General features: G+C 39.6%; 1 protein-coding gene across 1 annotated transcript in view; it reads right to left on the bottom strand.

Annotated features, from left to right (window-relative positions):
* Positions 1-3,658: 3,658 nt before the first annotated feature.
* BEND4 (BEN domain containing 4) overlaps positions 3,659-19,937 on the bottom strand; it is a 28,813-nt gene continuing 12,534 nt past the window's right edge. Inside the window, exons 3-5 of the mRNA XM_051617437.1 lie at positions 11,170-11,261; positions 7,351-7,591; positions 3,659-4,153 (exon numbers count right to left, since the gene is read on the bottom strand). Of these exons, the coding sequence (XP_051473397.1) occupies positions 3,936-4,153; positions 7,351-7,591; positions 11,170-11,261 (551 nt within the window). The 3' untranslated portion in view covers positions 3,659-3,935. The remainder of the gene's footprint in view (positions 4,154-7,350; positions 7,592-11,169; positions 11,262-19,937) is intronic.

The following is a 19,937-nucleotide window of genomic DNA, read 5'->3' as shown; positions in this document are numbered from 1 at the left end:
AACTTTGGTGAACTTTTGTCACCAAAATTCCTCTACAAATTATTTCAAGTTGGGATTTTCTAAAGTGTTGTAAGAGAACAGGGAACATTCAGCAGTGGTTGAATTTTGAATTAAAACTTCACAGCTTGAAAATCCAAGTCTTAAGATGAGCGCTTCCTCAGCAGTCTTTCTACCAAACCGGTGCATAAATGTATTTCATTATATTTTGTGGTGAAAATTATATTATATTGATACTTTAATTCTTCATAATCTTCCATTGTGCTTGCTGATGCTTCATACCAAACAATCATTTAATGAAAAGCCTTGTATATAAATCTAAAACTTTGAATATATATTTATAGCAAGAGCCAAATGTAATGGCTGTCAAACTGACACACCTATAGAGAAAGAGAGAGACAGTTTAATCAGAGACTAACTTTTATTGTGCATTTTTATGCAACAGAACAAATGGAACTGGAGGTATGTAGTAATAAAACCAATATTCAAATTAGAATTAACACCTGAAATAGTAAACTGTAGGTAACAAATGTCTTTATAATCAAAAAATATTGACTGTTTTAAAAATTCTCTAAGATTTTATATTCTTTAAAAGAAATGTGTGCTGTCACATAGAAAACAATTCACACATCCTATAGAAATTGTCACAAAAACCTTACTAGTCTATATTACACTATGCACCTTTTTTTGTACAATATCTGTTAAAGATCTATCCCTAACCTGTACTTACTCTACACAATACAATCATCGTTAGAAAGTATTCATAGAATTAACTACACCATAACAATAAAAATATCAGGATTAATGGTTTTTTAATCACAGTTTCTCCACAAATATTTGTCATAGAAAATATAGCGAAGGCATGTTGGCACAGATGGGCGTGCGGTACTGCTACACAACGTCTGAGAGAAGGCAGATACATAAATGACAGTAAGATTAAAGAATCGGTAAGGATAAGACAAGAATCTCTATCCTCCTGGGATCTTCTGGAGTGACATGATAGATAGCCGTTTCCTTCTGTCGCAAGCCTGCTGTCTACATCCAGAGCTGGGAAGGGATGTGCTGACTTACAAAGCACGTTGCTTCCATATGGATATCTCGCCCTGCAAGGACTTATGTGCTATCTATTAATTCAGCTCCCGTAGTATTATACCTAACATCTTGCAGATGTTTAGACACTTCAATGTGTATGAATTTACAATGCCTCATGAGCAAATTAATCAGAATGAGCTATTGTGAAAAGTTTGGGATTTTTAAAAAATTAAACTAGTGGATCAAGAGTCAAGTGGCCATGATGGCAATTAAAGACAAAGACAACTGAGAAAGGTTGTTGTACTCTGTTATTTTAAAACCAAACATGAACAAAAAAAATGAGTTGTTGTCTGCTAATGCCTGTCTGTGACTATTATTCATGTCACTGGCCAGTGCACACTAGCAACACGGCAAAATTTTATTTGTAAAGAAAGGCCCAAACCTGCAAAGCCATTTCTACCCCCAAAGTGGCTTTCAGGATGAAACTATACATTTTGTTGTTTTGCACAATATGAGATTAGAGGATTGCGAGTGGTTCCAGGATGCTGGCTGCACTTTTCACACTAAAAATAAAGCTAGGCTTGCTAGTAATTTCAGCAAATCTTTCGGTTATTAAGTGAGAGAGGTCTGTCTAGTCCAGCAACTCTGTTCTGTGACTGTTAAAAATGAAGTGTTCATATTTTTAACCTCATACGATTAAACATTTGAAAGGAAACCATCACAGTGTTTACAAAAATACAGCATGATACATACCGCTGTGGACAAATTTACAGTATAATGTTGACTCACACATTCTGACACATTTTACCAAGTAGTTCTGGCAAGGGTCACCACATTAAACATAGACCAGCAAGACTTACACCATCTGAGCAATGTAACATCTTCTATTATAGTTCTTTTAAAAAAGTGTAAGTTCAACACTGAAAAGCTATATGGTATCTGTACTGTGAATTTTCTATACACCAAGTTTGTCCTCCAGAGGCCATCACACACCATTGACCACTCAGAGAAATAATCTGCCTGTAGTGTAGTGGTCCCAAAATCCCTTGGCCTGGTGAGGTCCACTGTGACTCAACTGCTCATTCACTTTTAGAAAATAAATTAATTACTCTGGGGCAACTGAGTGCCTTTCAACCCCTTTAAAAATCACCAAAAGTAAAAAGGAATTAAGGTATTGGACATCTAAGGGCCTAAAGCATATCCTGGCTGAGGGAGGTCCCTTCTATGGCAGTGAAGGATGCATCCAGTGTCCTGAGACACTGGCCATAAGAGACTACAGGCAAAGAGGAGGCAGATGGTGGGAAGAAACTATCATGTAGGCAAGCTGACCTTTGAGAGACCACCTCAGTCCTGCATATATGGTCAGGCTAGAGGAGTGCTCCACCCCAGAGAGCTCTTCCCTGATCTCTGAGGAAGGCATTGGGTGTCTCCTACCCTGCCTAGCACATGAGAAGGTTGGGAAGGTGGGAAGAAAGGGTAAAATGAGCAATTAGTAGCTTCTTTTGTGGTTTGCACAGGGCAAGTATGGGGAATTTGAGATTCATGTTCAGGAGAGTCAAAGCTGATGAGGCAGCACTACAATGGTCAAAAGCAAAGTGAACTTTTCAAAAACCCTGTACCTGTCAGTGGTCAAATGCTGCCTCAAGGAGAGCTGGTTCAGGCTGTAAAGGATGCCAGCACTGGCCTGAGTGACAAGGGTAAGGAGATGACAACACCCTGATGCAAAAAGGAAAGAGTATAGTTTCTTTGGCGTTACATATTTCTGGAGTGTATCAATTTGAAGGGACGATGGACTCCAAAGCCTTTAAAGGTTTAAAATGAACTGGTATTTTTGTTTGTTTGTTGTTTGTTTGTTTGTTTTTTAAAGTTGGTATTTGCTTCCAGTGCTGTGTACTGTTGTGAATTTTGCTCCAGCACAGCTGTTTTCTTACAACTCTTAGTCTTGACCCCGTGTTCGCTTACAATGGAAGGTTAAACTAGGCTCTTCCTACCCTACCCCTCCCTGAATGCAGCACTGAGAGCCTGACTGTTAAGACCAGCACATTGCCCCATCTATTTCAAGGAATGGATATAAAATGCAAATGAAAACAAAACCAAGAGAAGGCAGTTTAAAGCCTTTAAAGCTATACAATATGGCTGCAGAATAGGAACAGATATAGCAAAACCTGTCTTCTGAAATGGCAATTTGTTTTTAGCAATCTTGTTTTAATGAAAACTGTTATGATCAACTCTAATCCACTAGAAATCTAGATAATTATAGTTTCTATCTGATATATAAAGCAATTTTTATCTATTAGAAGCATCTGCTATTGTTGTGGGTTTTTGAAGGATTCTGCTGTTGATGAGTGCTGTTTTTTTACTCTGGAAGTGTAATTTCCTGACAGAGTTGGCTGAAGGAAGTCCCTGAATTTTCCATCTTGTGCAGTATTTTAAGGTAGCATTTATAATTGTTATTTTCTGTTAGGAAATGGTAGACCACTTCTTTAAATGTGCAGACTTATTCTTACATCTACTTAGGGAAAGCAAGTAATACCCAGCTGTTTTAGGTCCAGACTGGGCTTGTTATCAATAGGCAGATGAGATAGTAGCTGCTGTTGCTTTTGACATTTTTATAGTTTGTAAATGACCTTTCTGCTAGGACTAGATGAAATGAACTGCAATTTCGCTTTGAGGGTGCTATGAAGGATTTGCAAACAATAGGCACTGAGAAGTCCCACAGAGCAGGTCTTGAAATGGATTTCTTTCTGTTACCTGGGATATGGTAGGATGGTGAAGCTGCAATGTATGCAGTAGGTGTTCCAACATGCTTTGGACACTTAAATGACAGCAGGGTAACTAATGGTTAACAAATAGTCTCTCCTAAATTAAGTGGCTGCTACAGTTGTATGAGGTTCTTCTCACTGCCATCAATCACCAGATCCGTCTTGCATACCTCTATTGAAGACTTCATCCTGTGATCCTGGATGGTCAGTCCCTTCATAATATGAGTTCCCATTGTGAAGGAATGTCCCCACTGCACGCCCTTGACGCGCATGTCCTACTGCATCACTGAATACCTTGTTAATTTGCTCTTCAGATGGCATCCACCAGTCTGGGTTGGAAGTACAGTGCATCCTAATGAACTCTGCAGGAAAACATACAAGGATATAAACAACTTGTTATGAAGCATTTTGATGCCCAGGCATCAAAAGCCCATGAGAAATAAAACAGGGGTCATTGCTGCGCTGCTTAAGCAGAAGTAAAGCCTTATGGGGGATGCCATGATAATGCCACTTGGACCTATTTTATTTCTGCACAAGTGTGTTTCTCCACATGCAGTGTATGTTATAGCTCAGCTAATTATGTGATGCATGGGACTTGGAGATAAAATCCCTTCTCGTGGAAATAAAAAGAACTAATTCAAAGTGATGGTTGTAACTCAGCGTGTGCAACATGTGAAAGTTAACACGAACTCGGGATGTATTTTATTTGAAACCTGTTGTGTAGTTGTACCTTCAGGTGATTACTCTCATCGATCTTTATGCTCTCCCTCTGCTGGCTGCTTCAACATCTGCAGGTTGCACTAGCCCACTATGTGCTTGAAAATGTCACATTATTCCAGTTTGATGCTCCTTTCTGTTTGGAATACCTTCCATTTTAAGTCCTGCACTACCTGTTTTTCAGTGACTAAACTGGCCATAGCACTAGCTAAACGAGATGAGAGGGCTAATTCGGGGGGCCTTGCAATAGTTTTCAATGCAGGAGAAAATGAATTGTACTACATGTAATCTGCTACTTCCACTGACAGTTGTATGTGTTAATTACATTTTTTATTATTTCTTTTTCAAATTCTTTGACATGCAATATGCTAAACTTGCAGAAGGCACCTTACCAGTTCTGGAGTTGTAATTGCTAGAATAGGCATTGCTCAAATAGGTGTATTTGGACTTTGAAACGTCCAAATACGATTGTAGATGTGAGGGCACCTTATTAGATATATTGGATACATTATACCTTGTAAGGAAACTGAGCTTCTTATTTATTCTGTAGCATTAGTTATTCCCTCAGTGGTATTGTGTGTCCCAGGGTATTTTAAAATTCTATTTTCTACTGTTAACAAGCCAAAAGCACAATAACTGGCATAAGGTAACTGCATTACTGTCACCGCATCTCGAGACCAGGGAATGCTGTGCTTTTATGTGAGTTTCTGTGCCTTCAAGGTATCTCATCTGTTGGACAATTCAGATGTGATTTTTGCATAGCTCCTCCAACTGTGATATCTATCTCTGGTTTAAATTTATTTCCCTGGAAATCCACACATGCAACAGTAATTCCTACCTAGTTATGTTCACGTGGGGCTCCACAGACTGGTGTTTTTCTTGGAGAAATGGTAACCACGTAAAGAAGTAATGCTATAATTTAAGATGCCAGGCTGTTTTAAAGCTGGTTCCAGATGTCAGTCAGTTGTAGGAATGTATTAAAAATGTTTATAGATGTTTAAACTATTCTGAGTGCAGAATCAAAAGAAGTTTGTACTCCCTGCTATGGTGAGAAGGCATAATTAGACATGCTGAGAATTAGTCAGACCCTTGCTACCTTGGCTTGAAAATAGTTAGGAGCCAGGGGCCAATTCTTGGCACCAGAGAAAGTTGTCATTTTCCCAAGCACATAGAAAAGCCCAAAGGGAGAGCTGCCTACTCCACTTTCTTAACTGGTCCTTCGATACTCAGTGTTTTGGCTTCTTTGTTACGATTATGAAAATTCAGAAAATTGGCCTTTCTCCCAAAGAGTGCTCCACATGTTCTGTATGTTCAGGAGCCCAGAAAGGACAGTGGCCATAAGCAAAAGTCCATCTACAGGTGTATTTACTACTAGTTTTGGTGTGAGGCAGGGAGAAAAAAGGGGAAGAAAATAGTATTAACACTCTGCTTGTGCATAAATTCCTGAGTGAAATTTAAAGTCATTTAGCAAATGGTTAATGCACTTGTATTCAGCCTTCAGTTTCCAGAAGAATTTCTGAGACCCTGAATCTCGTTCCAGACCTCTGTGCAGCATAGTGTGCAATGGACTTGCCCTTCTATTAATTTCTGGTAGAATATAAGATCTGGTAGATTATCAGATACCAGGTTAACAGCTTCATTTGTAGTAAAAGAGAGCCTCTTTGCCTAATTTGGCTCTATGTAAAGTTAAAGTCTGAGTTCATTAACTGATTACATCAACATACCAAACTGCATGTCTTATCTACTTGGCCATGTGGGATTCTTCTACCCTAGATGGGAAGAAGCTCCATCTGATGTATGTAACTACTTTGGATTCCAGTTGGATGACTAAAGATACTTTTTATCACTGACTGCCCAAAATGCAGCATTTCACACTGCACTGATTAGTAGAACATTCTTGAACTCAGTTCAACCGATTTTGTGTATCTGCTCTCAAAATACTATAAAGTGAACTATGAGTTAATTAAAGAAATTATAAGCCTATGCATTTATAAAATGGAAATGCTGACACAACAAACATATTTTTAACTGGGCTTTAAGAAGTGCTATTTTGTATGTTTTGTTATAAAGCCCAGTCCCAGACCTTTTGAACAATTTTAGGAAACCAAAGTATGAACTGCCACAATGTAATTCTTCTCAATCTAGACCACAGCCTCACTACTCTGACAGTGTGAAATGCTTGCAAATATTCCCCTCCTTTTCAGGTTAAACATGGGGGAAAGTTGTTCCCTAACTTTTTCAGTCAGTGTTGCATCAGTACTTCAAAAAAGAAGCTAAATCCTTGAATGTATTTGCATATGCTTTGCATGTAATTACCCTGTAAATGTTCTAGGTACAACAACATCTTCAAACCTAGTCCAAAACTCAGCTTTTCAACTCCCATGTTCTGTGGCCTTGAGTGCCATATGCTTACTAACTGTTAGGCTATAAATATTCCTTTGGTTAATTCTGCTGTATATCAGAGTTAAGAGAATGCCCTCTCAGTTTATTATACAAGAGTGTAATCAGATTGTCTCACTTTCATTCTTTGCTGTTTGAAGTATATCAGTGCTATTTGCCCTTGTGTCTCCTCTCTTAAATATGCAGCCCTGTTTTTTCCCACTCAAAAAAACCCAGAAGACATACATAATACATATATCCTTATATGTGTGTGTGTGTGTGTGTATATATATATATATATATATATATATAAAAGAAAAGCAGAGGGTTTCTGGCTGATTTTCACCTGCCTGTGAAACCCCTTCTAGTTCTGCAACTGTCAGCCAAATGCTTCTACTGAGCCAGAGCCAATGTGGTGAAATGAGATCACATATGGTGGACACTGAGCGAAAAGATGCAGTACCTCTGAGACATGTTACTTTTACTGGATCCAGAGGACGTCTTTCAGGACCTGTCTCTCCTGACTGCACTGACCTTTTCCTTTTCCCAAGGCCGCATGAGTACTTAAGCTCATCGGTTGTGAAAACAAATCTGATGAGATAGCGAAGGAGCCGTCGTCCATCTTTCTTGGAAGAATTTACAGCCTCATCCCACTGTTTACTAGTGATGTAGACAGGGTAGTTGTTCAGCAGCTGCTTGCTCCCCTGAAAAAGCAAAGTATTTCTCTTGCTTATTTTACAAGGCAAGTAAGTAAAGATGTCAGTTGCAATAAAATCACACACGTTTTAACTAGCCGCGATACTGACGGCAAAACACAGCCTGAAGCAAACACGTAATTGCTCTTACTGAGAATGAGTACTTTTACAATTACATTTCCATTTCTTAGAACTGAAATTTGGTGAGGTACAAGGAACACATTTTGAGAGATGACTACTGATAATTTCCACTTTAACAAGCAGGTTAAAAAGAGTTAAGCACCAGTGACTGAGTGCACTATTTAAGTACAACCCTTCTGCTTAACCAGTTAAAATGCATAAAAAGAGTATTTGAAGAGTGTGATCAAATGAATCACTTCATCACAGCGGACAGTTTTCTTCAGAGGTGACTCTTTTGGTCTGTTTTTATAAGATTTATTACCTCTGTAGAACACACCTGAAACTTGACAGCAGTTATGTTACTGTGAAAAATATAAAGAAAATAAATAAAAGAAGCATGAAAACTAAAAGCATCATTATTATTAATGAATACCATATTATCTCAAATTACAGCTTTAAAGAAATGCTACTGTGTCAGCTGGAAAGAAATGCTGCTTTTAACCTTCATAACTTGTGTGCTTCAATATTGCAACATTCAATGAATGCTGTGGGACTAATTATGGGGATTCCTGTAATCCACACACATTCATAAGCCCTCTTTAGTCAATTGCACCTGAACTGTATTTAATTCCTGCAGCCCATAAAATGCTACCATTCAGGATGTAAGATGATTCTGTTAATATACCTGAAACAATTACAATACACAAAACAACCCAAACCACACCCTCCTAGACATTCATTTTCACAGCTACATCTCTTTATTAAAACACAAATACGGAGGCCCAATTAGTATGTTTCACGTAGCCTCCTCCTTAGACAGGAGGTCACAGTCAACTACAGAAAGAAAGGTCTGATGCTCAACAGAAGCAATTGCTCCACTTGTGGGTGACTGTTGCAAAGTTCCCCTCCTTGCTTCCAGATCTTGGATATCTAGAAAATATTTTGAGAACTAACCTTGCCTCATGTCATATATTTATTATAGCAGCCTGGGAGACAGCTTGGGTGCATCTTTGAAGTTTTTCCTCAGGTATTTGCTTTTAATTTTTTGCAAGTTTGATAAATGTGTGGAAGGTCAAACTTAGTGATGAATGTGATGAGCAGGTCCTTGGAGAATATGTTGGTATGATTTAGGGCACCAACACCTCCCACGGCAGGGTTGGCATCACTGGGAGCAGAGCCTGTGTGACTGTCTGCTCCTTGTTTGCCTCGGTGCAAACCTGGCTGGCTTGGTGCAAACTGCTGGCAAAGGCAGCTACAAGAAAATCGAAAACTCTGCAAAGGAAGCCAAAACACCGAAGGACGAGATGGGCTTTCTCTGATGGGCCCCTATTCTTTCCCCAAAATATTTCAACCCTTTAGCTTGTAAATCCAAGCTTGTAATCCATAAAAGAAAGAATCCTTACTTATAGTCCAACTCTTAACTATAATTTGCATTTTACTTGTCTGGTCCCACTACTGCAAAAGGGCCAGAGTCAATTCCTCCCCTCTGCAAGAAGCTGCTTTAATTTTTGCCAGGTACACGTCCCTGGGAAGCCAACAGTACAGGTGAGGAGCTCTGCTGTGGAAAGAACATCTCCTCCATCCAGCCCAGCTCCTCTCTTCCTCTGCCAACAAGGCAAGGTGGCCCACCTGGAAAGCCCTTTGGGGGTAAGACGCTCTTATGCTGAAGCAACTGTGACCGCTCCATCTCACTGGGAGTTACCACTAGTACTTCCTTGCCTTATTCCATCATAGAAGTAATACATAGGACCACTTGATCCCCCTCCACATTGCTAAGAATATTTTTCAGCAGCTAGCTCAGCATCCCTTTTATATAAAGCTAATTATTTTCCTACCTTAGATTCCTGAAACCTACTTCTTGCCCTATTAAGAAAAAAGACCTGTAATGAAGCAAGACACAGGTGCAAAGCAGGAGCTACACCCACCTCTGCAGGTACTGCCTTGCCTTTCTGCCCTGGCAGGCAGGAGCCACGCAAGGCAAGCCCATAATGGCGCCTCCAGGCTTGCTCTGTGTGTTAGGGATGGGGGCCTGTGTGTGGCTCTGCTAGGCAGCAAGCTATCCTAAAAGCTACCTCTTGTGTTTAAATGTATTGCACTGATGGAAATAGGATGCATAAAGGCCCAAGATCTAAATTTCATGACAGCTCACATTCCTATTAACTGAGGAGAAGGCAATGAATTTTGCATAATTTCCTCAGCCCCAACTGTATTATACTTCTCTCTTATTCCCTCTGAAACTTAGAATATTTTTCCTCCTTCTCTAAAGGCATGATATAGCGCCGTGCTACTCTGTTAAACAATTACTGGGCTCTTGCTACAGATACACTTCCATTACTTCCTCTGAAAGTAAAGAACTTCTGGGCAAAAGATTCTTGGTAAATATATGATGCAGTTTTGTCCAGCAGTCATTAAACTAAAACAAACAGAAAACCTTCCAGAAATGAAAAAAGCAGATCTTGAAGGAAGAATCAAAGTACAAATGCATTCATGCTTGTATTTGTACATGATTAAGCTTAGGAATAAAAGATGAGCATCTATGTGATTAATTAAATAAAAAAAATTCTGTCATATCATGACAAGCTATTCCATGTGGGACAATGCAGAACAACCTTATTTTTCACAGTGCTTGAAAATTTTAGTAATGCAAAAGAGCATTAAAAAAAAAGAAAATGAATAATTGGAATATATTTGAGTGCTAACAGCTAATTATATGTATAAATATAAATACAGACATGTATATATCAATTTGCACAGGATAAACTGAAAGGAGGAGCAAAGTGATACATATCCTGCACCACTGCAAAGCAGCTTCAGAGAAACTGTGGTAAGTTGGACTGTGTGAAGCTTGTGCTGCATATAATTTTTGTGCAAAGGGAGGTCAGACCAGACCTAAGTCTTTCCTCTTCTGATTTTGTTTGTGTGAATAATGGGTAGTGACACCTATACACTTTGTATATGTATACACTACATATACAAAAACATGCATAGCAAGAGCCTCAAATGCAGACCGTCTAAACTAGAGAAGTCTCAACAAAGCCACTTGATTTGAGGCATTGTTACATGCCTGGCTAGAAACACAGTGGAGAAAAATTAATGTGAGTTACACTAGAGCTGAGGCACAAATCTCTATGTCTACTTTCTAGAGAAGGAGAGGACTGCAGTTTTCACCAGACTAAGCCTAGCCTGAATTCTATCCACAAAAAAAGATGTTTCTGAGGAAAGGAGAGAGAAAAATTACCCAAAGCAATGCAAGTACAGCTGGTGCCGATGCAGGGAGTTAAATGCTGTTCAGTAAAGTCATCCTCCACTTGGGGGATTACTGTACCTAAGAGTGACAATTTAATAACATATTTTACATATTTTTACTAGTAAATTTATTCTCCCAGTGCCCACTGATTTATTTGCCTACATGATTTCAATGAATTGTCAAACATAAAGAGATGTAGCTTGTCTTCACTGGATACTACCTCAGTTGGATGGTCTGCTGGCTGTGGTACCATAAGCTGGTTGTGATGCTGAAGTACAGTCTTCAAATAATCTAGAACAGTCTGGCAGGGCACTGCATGAAACAAATATCAATTACTGTGTATTAGCTATCTAGCACAAAATAGAAAACCAACATTAAACCAAGCAGTGTTCTTCAGGATCTGTTTTGTACATCTGTGCAATTTATTTCAAATCGGAAATACTTCTCATTTAGATTTGTGCAGTCATTTCATTCAATAAATACATGACAGATGTTTTATTTCCTATGTTGTGGTCTCTGACATTGCTTTTATGTTCTGCCCATTAGTTTTTAAAGGCTTTTTTTCCTAGTTTGAAATTGTAATTATTACAAATACAAATTAGGTCAGCAGAAATGCTAATAACAAAATATATAATCTGTAAATACTGTAAACAACCCAAGCCATACAAAGAAGAAAGCATTTCTTGGACCTAAATCATGCACTGATTAACACATGTAAATGTACTCAAATGTTTTTGAAACTACAGTCTGATTAACTATATTGAACAGATTTAATGATTCTTATACTTTATTTTCCATCCTTCCTCCCAGATTTATTATAAAACTAGGTGTTAGGCAAATTGTTTTATTTCTCTTTCCCTCATCCTCCCCCTTTTCCATTCCTTCCCTTCGCTCTCATCCATTTCAGTAGTGGTAGCAACATCCTATTCCCTTCTGCTGAGGTGATAGGTTAATTAGGGATGATTCAATTATGGGTCTCTCTTAGGCAGATGCTGCCACATCCCTGGTTAACTCTGGAGTATTTCTGAGATACAGTGCTTTTCTCATGAGCCTGAAACATCATAGGAGAATTAAACATATATTAATCCAACATCACAACTGACTCGTGCAAGACTGGCATAATTTTGAAGTTATCTTATCACACTCACATTTTGTATAGGTTGTTTTTGTAAAATATTCAGATAAAATCTTAGCTTCAGCTAACAATTCAGAAAAAGTATTCCAGTGTTCCTTTTATTTTTTTTTCTTGTATTATTTCTTGGCATTCAGCCTTTACACCTGGCAAAATGTAGTGTTTTGGGCATTGTCTTAAGCTGGCAATCTGAAAGCAAGCACTGACATCACTGAGAAGTCTCCAGGCAGGATTTACAGGTATTTTGCATTCTTTTGCGGGCATTGACACTGCACCGCAGCAACTATGCCACCTTCTAGGCAGACAGGGTGCAAAACACCCTTCCTTTGTGCAAAACAAACTCTTTACTCAAGGCTAAGTGGCACTACATCCAGTAGTCCACATGCAGAAGTCATGCAAAGTGCTTGTTGTGAATAATAAATTCCTGTATCATTTAATTTGATGTATCCCACTCTGCCATAGGAGCTTAGGAGGTTAAGCATTAGGCAAAAGTTTGCATTTCACCAGACTTGTACCTGTTTTCTTTCCCAGTGAATTCACTGCTGACTGCCAGACCAGGGCAGTGTGTCTGTAGCATAGCTGCTACACAGTGACACTGCCATATGAGCAGGAGAGCCCAAATACTGCTTTTCTTTTTTTCTCTTTTTTCTTTTATTTCTTTCTTTTTTTTTTTTAGAAGAAAAAAAAAATCCCTTTTAAGTATCACTGGACAGCTGTAGAAACTGTTTCAATTATGAGTAAGTCAAAAGGGCAGTCAAGCTTAATAGTGTCAACAACATGTTCTCTGTGGCCTTCCTGTAATGAGAGCTGTGTATTCAGCATATAGCAGCAATCAAAAAATTCAATACAAGTTCTTACATGGAATAAAAGGGAAAAATAACCACAGGCAACATTTTAGTACATTGAATATTTGTAAGCAGGTGTGGCAAGAAAAGGATTTGGCTCCCTCCCCGCCTCTGCATTTTTATATATAAGAAATCATATGTGGGAAAAACAAAATATTATATTTTTTACCACGTGGATGGGCTGAAGGGTAAGATTGTATTTTGAGATCCTTTTCTTACGCTCTGTGTTTGCTGTCTGCAATGTTCGAAAGGAAACTTCAGCTAGGAACTCTTATGCACAGGTTACTGTCTGCTTAAGCAGATGTACAAAAAAGAGACTCATGAAGGCTCGCTGTCCCCAGCAGCATCAGAAACCTTGTGACAAGAAGAGGCTATGATGGGTGGCTGTTCAACTAGAGGAAAGATGCCTGACAGTTGGACTTGGAGGAGAGCTGAGTGATCCCTGGAAAATCAGAGATACTTGTGAAGTATCCTTTTCCTGCCCTAAATGCGTTGCTTTTTGTTCAGCAAGCTCACTGAGGAGATAAGTTGCCAAAGCATCAGCAGTACCTGGAAGCTTTAGACTTCTTTAGTCCCCATGAAGCTGTGCTCAAAACAGTCTGTGAAGTTTGCACTTGCTTTTCTGTTTATCTCTATTAGCAAAAGTACCTGGTGATGACCTGAAGGCTCTCAGCCATACTTGGCACTATTACCTGTAATTATGTGGAATAACGTGGGGCCTGAAAGGGAAGAGAACATAATGCATCAAAAAAATTCTAATTTTTAGAAGCTGATCTCACAGGGGGATGGCATTTTACCCACAGTAATTTCACTTCAGGCTATCCAAGGATGCATTTACCAATGTTCTTCCAAAGGGATAGGGCTCAAGCGAGAAGACAACAGGAAACTATTTAACCTGTTGTGTCCCCAGTACACGAAGTACTTTAACTGTATTGTTCTGATAAAGTGCTTTCTCATTACCAGTGAGAAATATGGAGGTACTAAAAGCTGGCTGAAGCTTATAAACGCTTCTATCTTCATAAAAGCAGTAATGTTTCGAGCACAAAATTGTATGATTTTGTAGTCATTCTAGTGACTGGGTAAATCTGAGTGCTTTTGACTTGTAAAGCCGTTGCACATCACACTGTCTGCTCTTGGTACAAATAACCTCAGCCATTCAAACTCCAGATGCTCCTTGCAAAGCCAGGCTTCTTGGGCTGCTGCATTAACCAAAGCCTAAAAGAGGGCAGCATGAGGCTGAGAGTCAAAGCTTCCATTTTGTTTCTGTGTCCCTCTTATGGCTCTGCAAATATTCTCTTTGCTGAGACATAAGAAGAACTGTTTCCTTCAAAACCTGCAGCAAATGTAACTTTGTAAGAGCCTGCAGATCCCAACTGTGAGTATGAAAAATCATTTAAACCTACTAGCTTATTTATTTTGTATTTCCCTGACTTTCATGTGGTCTCTAGAGAGTTAACAAGATCATAACCCTGAGAGGGGATTCTCTGCATGCTTATGCGTGTTATCTACTATCACTGACAACACCAACAGGGTTCTGTGCCTACTATAACCAAAGGGAAAGAAGCTAATGTCAAAATAACGCTTGTTATGATTTAGTAAAAGGCCTGGAGGAAGACAATAGGAAGAAGTTTTCACAACCTTTACTTTCGGCAAGTGCTGGCAACTCAGAAAAGACACTGCAAGTGGCAAAGTAACCTGGCCTGCAGCAAATGAAAAGAAAAGCAAGCTCTTAGCTTGTCTTGCTAAGATGTGAAGCAGAGACTAAGCAGGACAAGTGTAAGAGGTGGCAGGTCTTTGTTGTTTATTGATCCAAGTTTTAAGACTTCATAGGTATTCTAGGTATCTGTACGCTCTAACAATGCTTCTTCAGCATAGCTTGTCACAGCTTTCTCTGTGGAGTATCCTAATTTCTAATTAACAGTTGAACAGTGCAGTGACCACCGACTATGCCAATGACAAAAGCCAGGGTGTGATCTCTCAGTCTCACCTGCCACACAGTGCAGTAGCTCCTCAGGCTAAATCCTCTTTGCACTAGACAGCATCAGCAGGTGAAACAGTACAACTCAAATCACCATTTCCCAGATGCAGATTCTACCTTTGGCCTGTTGTTACAGCTAAAAGCTGCACCTACACACATCTCTACAGCTGAAGACCACACCTGTTCTTTTGGCTACTTGGTGCATCAATACTCAGCCACCATGTCCTCCTAAAGCCTTTCTCAGTGTCCACCTCCCAGGGCCTGAAGCCAAGCAGCACCAATGTTCTCTGTGCCTCAATACATGGCAACATCTTCCTCCCTCGCTGCTATTTCTGCACTGCTTGCAAGATGTGAGCAATGACTATGCTTTCTTTCACCAATGAAAGTATTAAAAACATGGGCTGTGAAAGGTTTCATCAAGAATCCCTCCAGAAATCAATCTGCATCATGGCAATTTCCTGAATACAAATATTTTTTAAATAATTTTTTGTAATATCTAACACCCTGAATATCTGTCATACACTCACCAACCAAACTTTTCATCTCATCAAAACCATAATTTGGCAAGATTTTGCCTGGTACTAATTCCATTGTTCTCTTTTAGTACTCTAATAAATTAAGCCAGCATCAGCTGTGCAATTAGTTTGTTTGGGCTCAGGCCAACGAGCCTACAGTCATGAGTGACACGTGTCCTTTTAAAGAAAAACAGTAATACAGTATTTGCACCTTTCAGTCTTCTGGAGCATCCCAAATATTCCAAAACATAAATAAAATCATAGTCCGAGTCCTCTTTGTCCACTTGCATTTTTGTTTATCTCTGGAAGTGAGTTGTCCAAATCTCCTGGGTTTGAAAACATCATGCTGAGGTAGCAGCTGCCTAATGCTTTTGGTAATAGGCTGATGAGCACTCAGGGATGAAAAGCTGGTGTATCCAAGCAGGTACTGCTCCCCATGGCCTGTGTTGCAGCTCTCCTGTTGATGCCAGTTTCTGAGACTCCTAACTCCACTCTTGAACCACTCTGTCTTACAACCTGGGCTGGAATCAGCATCTCTTTATCAATTCTACAAAGGCTGGCAATTCTGGCACTGACCAACAAGCTCTTCACTTGTTCTGACATGGCATGGCAGGGAGTTGTGGCAGATAGCTGAGGTTGCAGTCCCAGGTGCTGTTGAATGTGTGCTTAGCACCCAGAGTTACAGTGGCAATGGAAAGTATATCTACCTGCTTATCATCATCATTGCATGGTGGTGTGACTGCACTATTTTACTCCTCATGAGCACCAGAAGAAAAATACTCAACGAACAATTCCAAATTGCTAATAAAACCTACTGTTTCCATCTGATAATGGACTCAATATTTTTCCTTAAATTTGCCAGGGAAAGAATGTCTCCTCCACAGAGTGCTCCAGATCCTCTGGAAAAGTATTAATTTTTCAGAGATCCTAATCTTTTCTTTTTAATCATCACTATCAGCTTCCTCTTTGCTCCACTTGTTACACTCCTCACTTTTCCTTCTCTTTCCCTCTAAAACTGGTTGGTTTGTAACCATCATGGAACTTTTCCTCCTAGTCTTTTGAGGCCTTCAACAACATACTTTTAATGTTTCCCAATTACCACATACTCTTTTTTTTTCTTTTTTTTTTTTCTTCTTTTTTTTTTAACCTTTGGTTCTGATAACTCTTTTCAACTTTTTATGAAGTGCCAGGAACATCTCTGTTCTTGGTTTGGGCTGGGTTTTTGCTCATTATAAATGTTATTGGGACACAACCACTTGTACTGGTATGTGTCACAATGAGGGTTCTCAAATATCCTCCCTAAATGGCGGCCTCCAGTGTAACATGCTTCAGGGTGTTTATACTGCCAAAGCACAGTGCTATGAAGAGATACATGGGCTTGCTGTAAATAAGGTGTAACTCCAATGAAAATAAGGTGTATCTCCAACCTCTCCCATGTCATCAGACAGCCTTTGTGAGAAAGGGAAGGCTCACTCCCAGTGAAGCAGGGTGTCTCCCTGCTGTGGCCTCAGCCCCCATAAGCAGACAGTAAGAAATCTGGTTATTCTGCTCATCAATAAGATGTTGTGCTCTGTAGCCCACACTAGCTAGTATTCTTCCTGGTGCTTTGCACAATACAAGATGAATCCCTTAGCACTCAAGACCATTTACTTCTGACTTGCCAGTGAGGAGGAGAATTGGGAACGGTGTATATCTAGATCCACCCGCTCAGGCCAGCAGCTGTTAGTTAAGACCAGCTCAGCACTGCCATGCATCCTCCTTTGCTTGACCTTGAGTGATGCTTCACTCAGAGTTCATTGCAGGGCATTTCTAAATTGATGCTCGACTGTCAAAAAGATGTAACAAATGATAGGGAACCTGCTGAAGAACTAGATGGCACTGTGAATTTCTCATAACATTAACAGAGCTGCCTTCTCTGCCTGAGATTTGTACAAGCTGTGCAGTATAACACAACTTGGATCATTTGAGCTCATACACCCATTTATTTCAATAGTCAGCTGAAAGCCAGTGAAAGCTGCATGGACAGGCTGTGAAGACAAGTTGTTGGGGTGCAGTGAGCTGGCACAAGAGTGAGGGGCAAGGAGAGATGTGGGTTAGTAAAGAGGAACTGATCTTGGTGCTGAAGACCCTACAAATGTGTATGTTTGTAATTAGATGGTAAAATAAAACTAGCACTCATTTTTAATGAGAGCAGACAGCAGAAGAATTGACATTACACACAGAAGGGTGTTAAAGATTGCCTAACTGACTTCTTGTGCCTACCAAGAGCAGGGAGCAGAGAAAAAATTACAGCAAATATCCCATTACTTTAAAAATCCCTCTCAGTTGTGTTTTCCAGGTGGAGTGGAAAACCATTTTACTTCTGTTAATCTGCATCTGAAAAGCCATTGTATTTATTTTCATTTTCTTTTGCAAAAATGTTTCCTCCTGAAAGAAGAATGTCCTCCGTCCCCCTTCCACACACACCTGGCACATACACATCCTAGACAGCAGAAGAAAGAGACAAAACCAAGGCAGCTGTACATTTCATTTAAGCAATGCTGTTACATGCTCCTGTGGCTTGTATTTTGGGCTGTGCTCCTTCACTTTCCTCCTAATTAACAGAAGGTACCTCTTCTTGCCCTTCCTTTCATCTGTGAGGTCTTCAGGACAGGGACTTCCCCTGTTAAACTTCTCTACATATTTATACAGCTGATAACTAACAGAGAAACCAAAGAGCCTCTGGTGAGTTGGGACAGCAGTTTGTGTCACAAAAATGGCAAGTCCTGACCTGTAAAAAACAATCCAAAACTGAGACCAGGCAGTTCAGCTTTGCCAGGCTGAACTGCGGCCCTCCACAAAACTCCCACCAGCTCTTGCTCCCCAAGGCAGGCAAAGAAACCTGCCCTCCCCAAATTCTCAAAGGTTTTCACCCAGCATAGTGGAAAAAACTAATGAAGCCCTGGTCTGCAGCAGTTACTTGTTACATTAAGTTTTTGTACTTAGCAAACTAAGCTGGCACCTCCAAGCTGCCACCAAAGCTGTGCTGCAAATTCAAAGGGGTTCTCGTGCCAAACACTGGGCGACCACGCTTGAGGCTCTCTCTTCCCCAAGTAACCTCACCCTTTGAAGCTGAACAGCAGAATGGGGCCAGAGATCAGACCAAAACATTGGTAACATCAAGGGAAACTAAAGAAGCGGTTAAATGTGAACATCAAGAAGACGGACAGAAAAAAGGGGACATGAATAAGTGTTTGTCACAACCCTTGATGGCTGCTTTATCTACAGTGCAGCTGTGGTAGGCTCTTTGGAAACATGATGTGCTGGAAGTATAAAGGAGATAGGATTTGCAGGGAAAAGTAGTATCTTTTATCAGATTATCTGATATAGTAAGGAAAAAGAGTCAAGTCTTGGGCTCACAAAACCTCCTGGAAAACTTGTCTGACTTTTTCAATTACATTGATATTAACTCCACCTGCAAATCCCACTTTGCTTTGGCTACTTCCAACCACCATGAAGACCACCTCTGTAGGCCATAATCTCTACACATTTGAGGAGGTTTTCCACCCCCATCCTTCTGCTGTTTGCTGGAGTACTTTTTGCTGCCAGGCTAAGGAGGTTAAGAATAATTACTGTATCTATCACACACTGCTTATTTATACATTTTCACTATTTACAGGCTGCTTTGCCTGCAAGCATGCAGCAAAGCTGGAAGCACCAGGAGGGAAATCCTCACTCATTATCCTTGGCCTTTGTTTTAACCACCTGGAAATATTTTCTCCCTTTTAGGCCAAAAACTCCAAGGGAATCACGCTGACAATAGCAAAGGAGAACTGCTTAATATCCTTATATATTACATGGTCTAAATCCAGGTCTTAGATGCAGTATCACAAATAAGTCTTTAATTTTACTATTGGGAATGTATCATAGCCCCAGTAATTTTTATACAGAGGAAAGAGATTAGGAGACACTTTTCTCCTTGTATAGATGGATTACTTAGCTCGGTTTCTGACGGTCTCAAATCCCTAAAGAGACAATGATAAGTTTGCCAAACTCCTTCCAAGAATTATCTAATCTTTAAAAATAAGACAAAAATAACACACTGAATGAAAATATTTCTTTTGAGTTGAACTGGAGAGCGAAAATATTTGATTAATGATTTTGTCTAAAAAAAAAAAATATTGGGGAAAACTGCACAAGCTGCAAAAAATCACATTGTTCCAAGACTAGAGCACTGAAATATGTATTTTTCTTCATTTATTCCACAGCTGAAACAATTAAGGTTTCACACATATTTAAGTATTGTTTCAGTCAAATCAAACGGATATTTTTTCTGAAAAAAATATCAGACCAACAACCAAAACATATGCAATATTTCCCACATGTAATAATTTTCTCCAGTGATGATCTGCCAAAGAGTGATGCTAGGCTCTGGGCAAAAAGATCCTACAGGACTGGAGGGCTTTACAGCAACAGGGCAGAGTCCTGAAAAATCTTATTTTCTGCGTCCAAAAGCTACAGGAGAATGTCTCTTCTGTA

Source organism: Apus apus, chromosome 4, assembly GCF_020740795.1.
Source record: "Apus apus isolate bApuApu2 chromosome 4, bApuApu2.pri.cur, whole genome shotgun sequence".
Taxonomy (NCBI): Eukaryota; Metazoa; Chordata; class Aves; order Apodiformes; family Apodidae; genus Apus; species Apus apus.
Note: the sequence above shows the minus strand (reverse complement) of the source record. Positions and strands in the feature narration are given on the sequence as shown.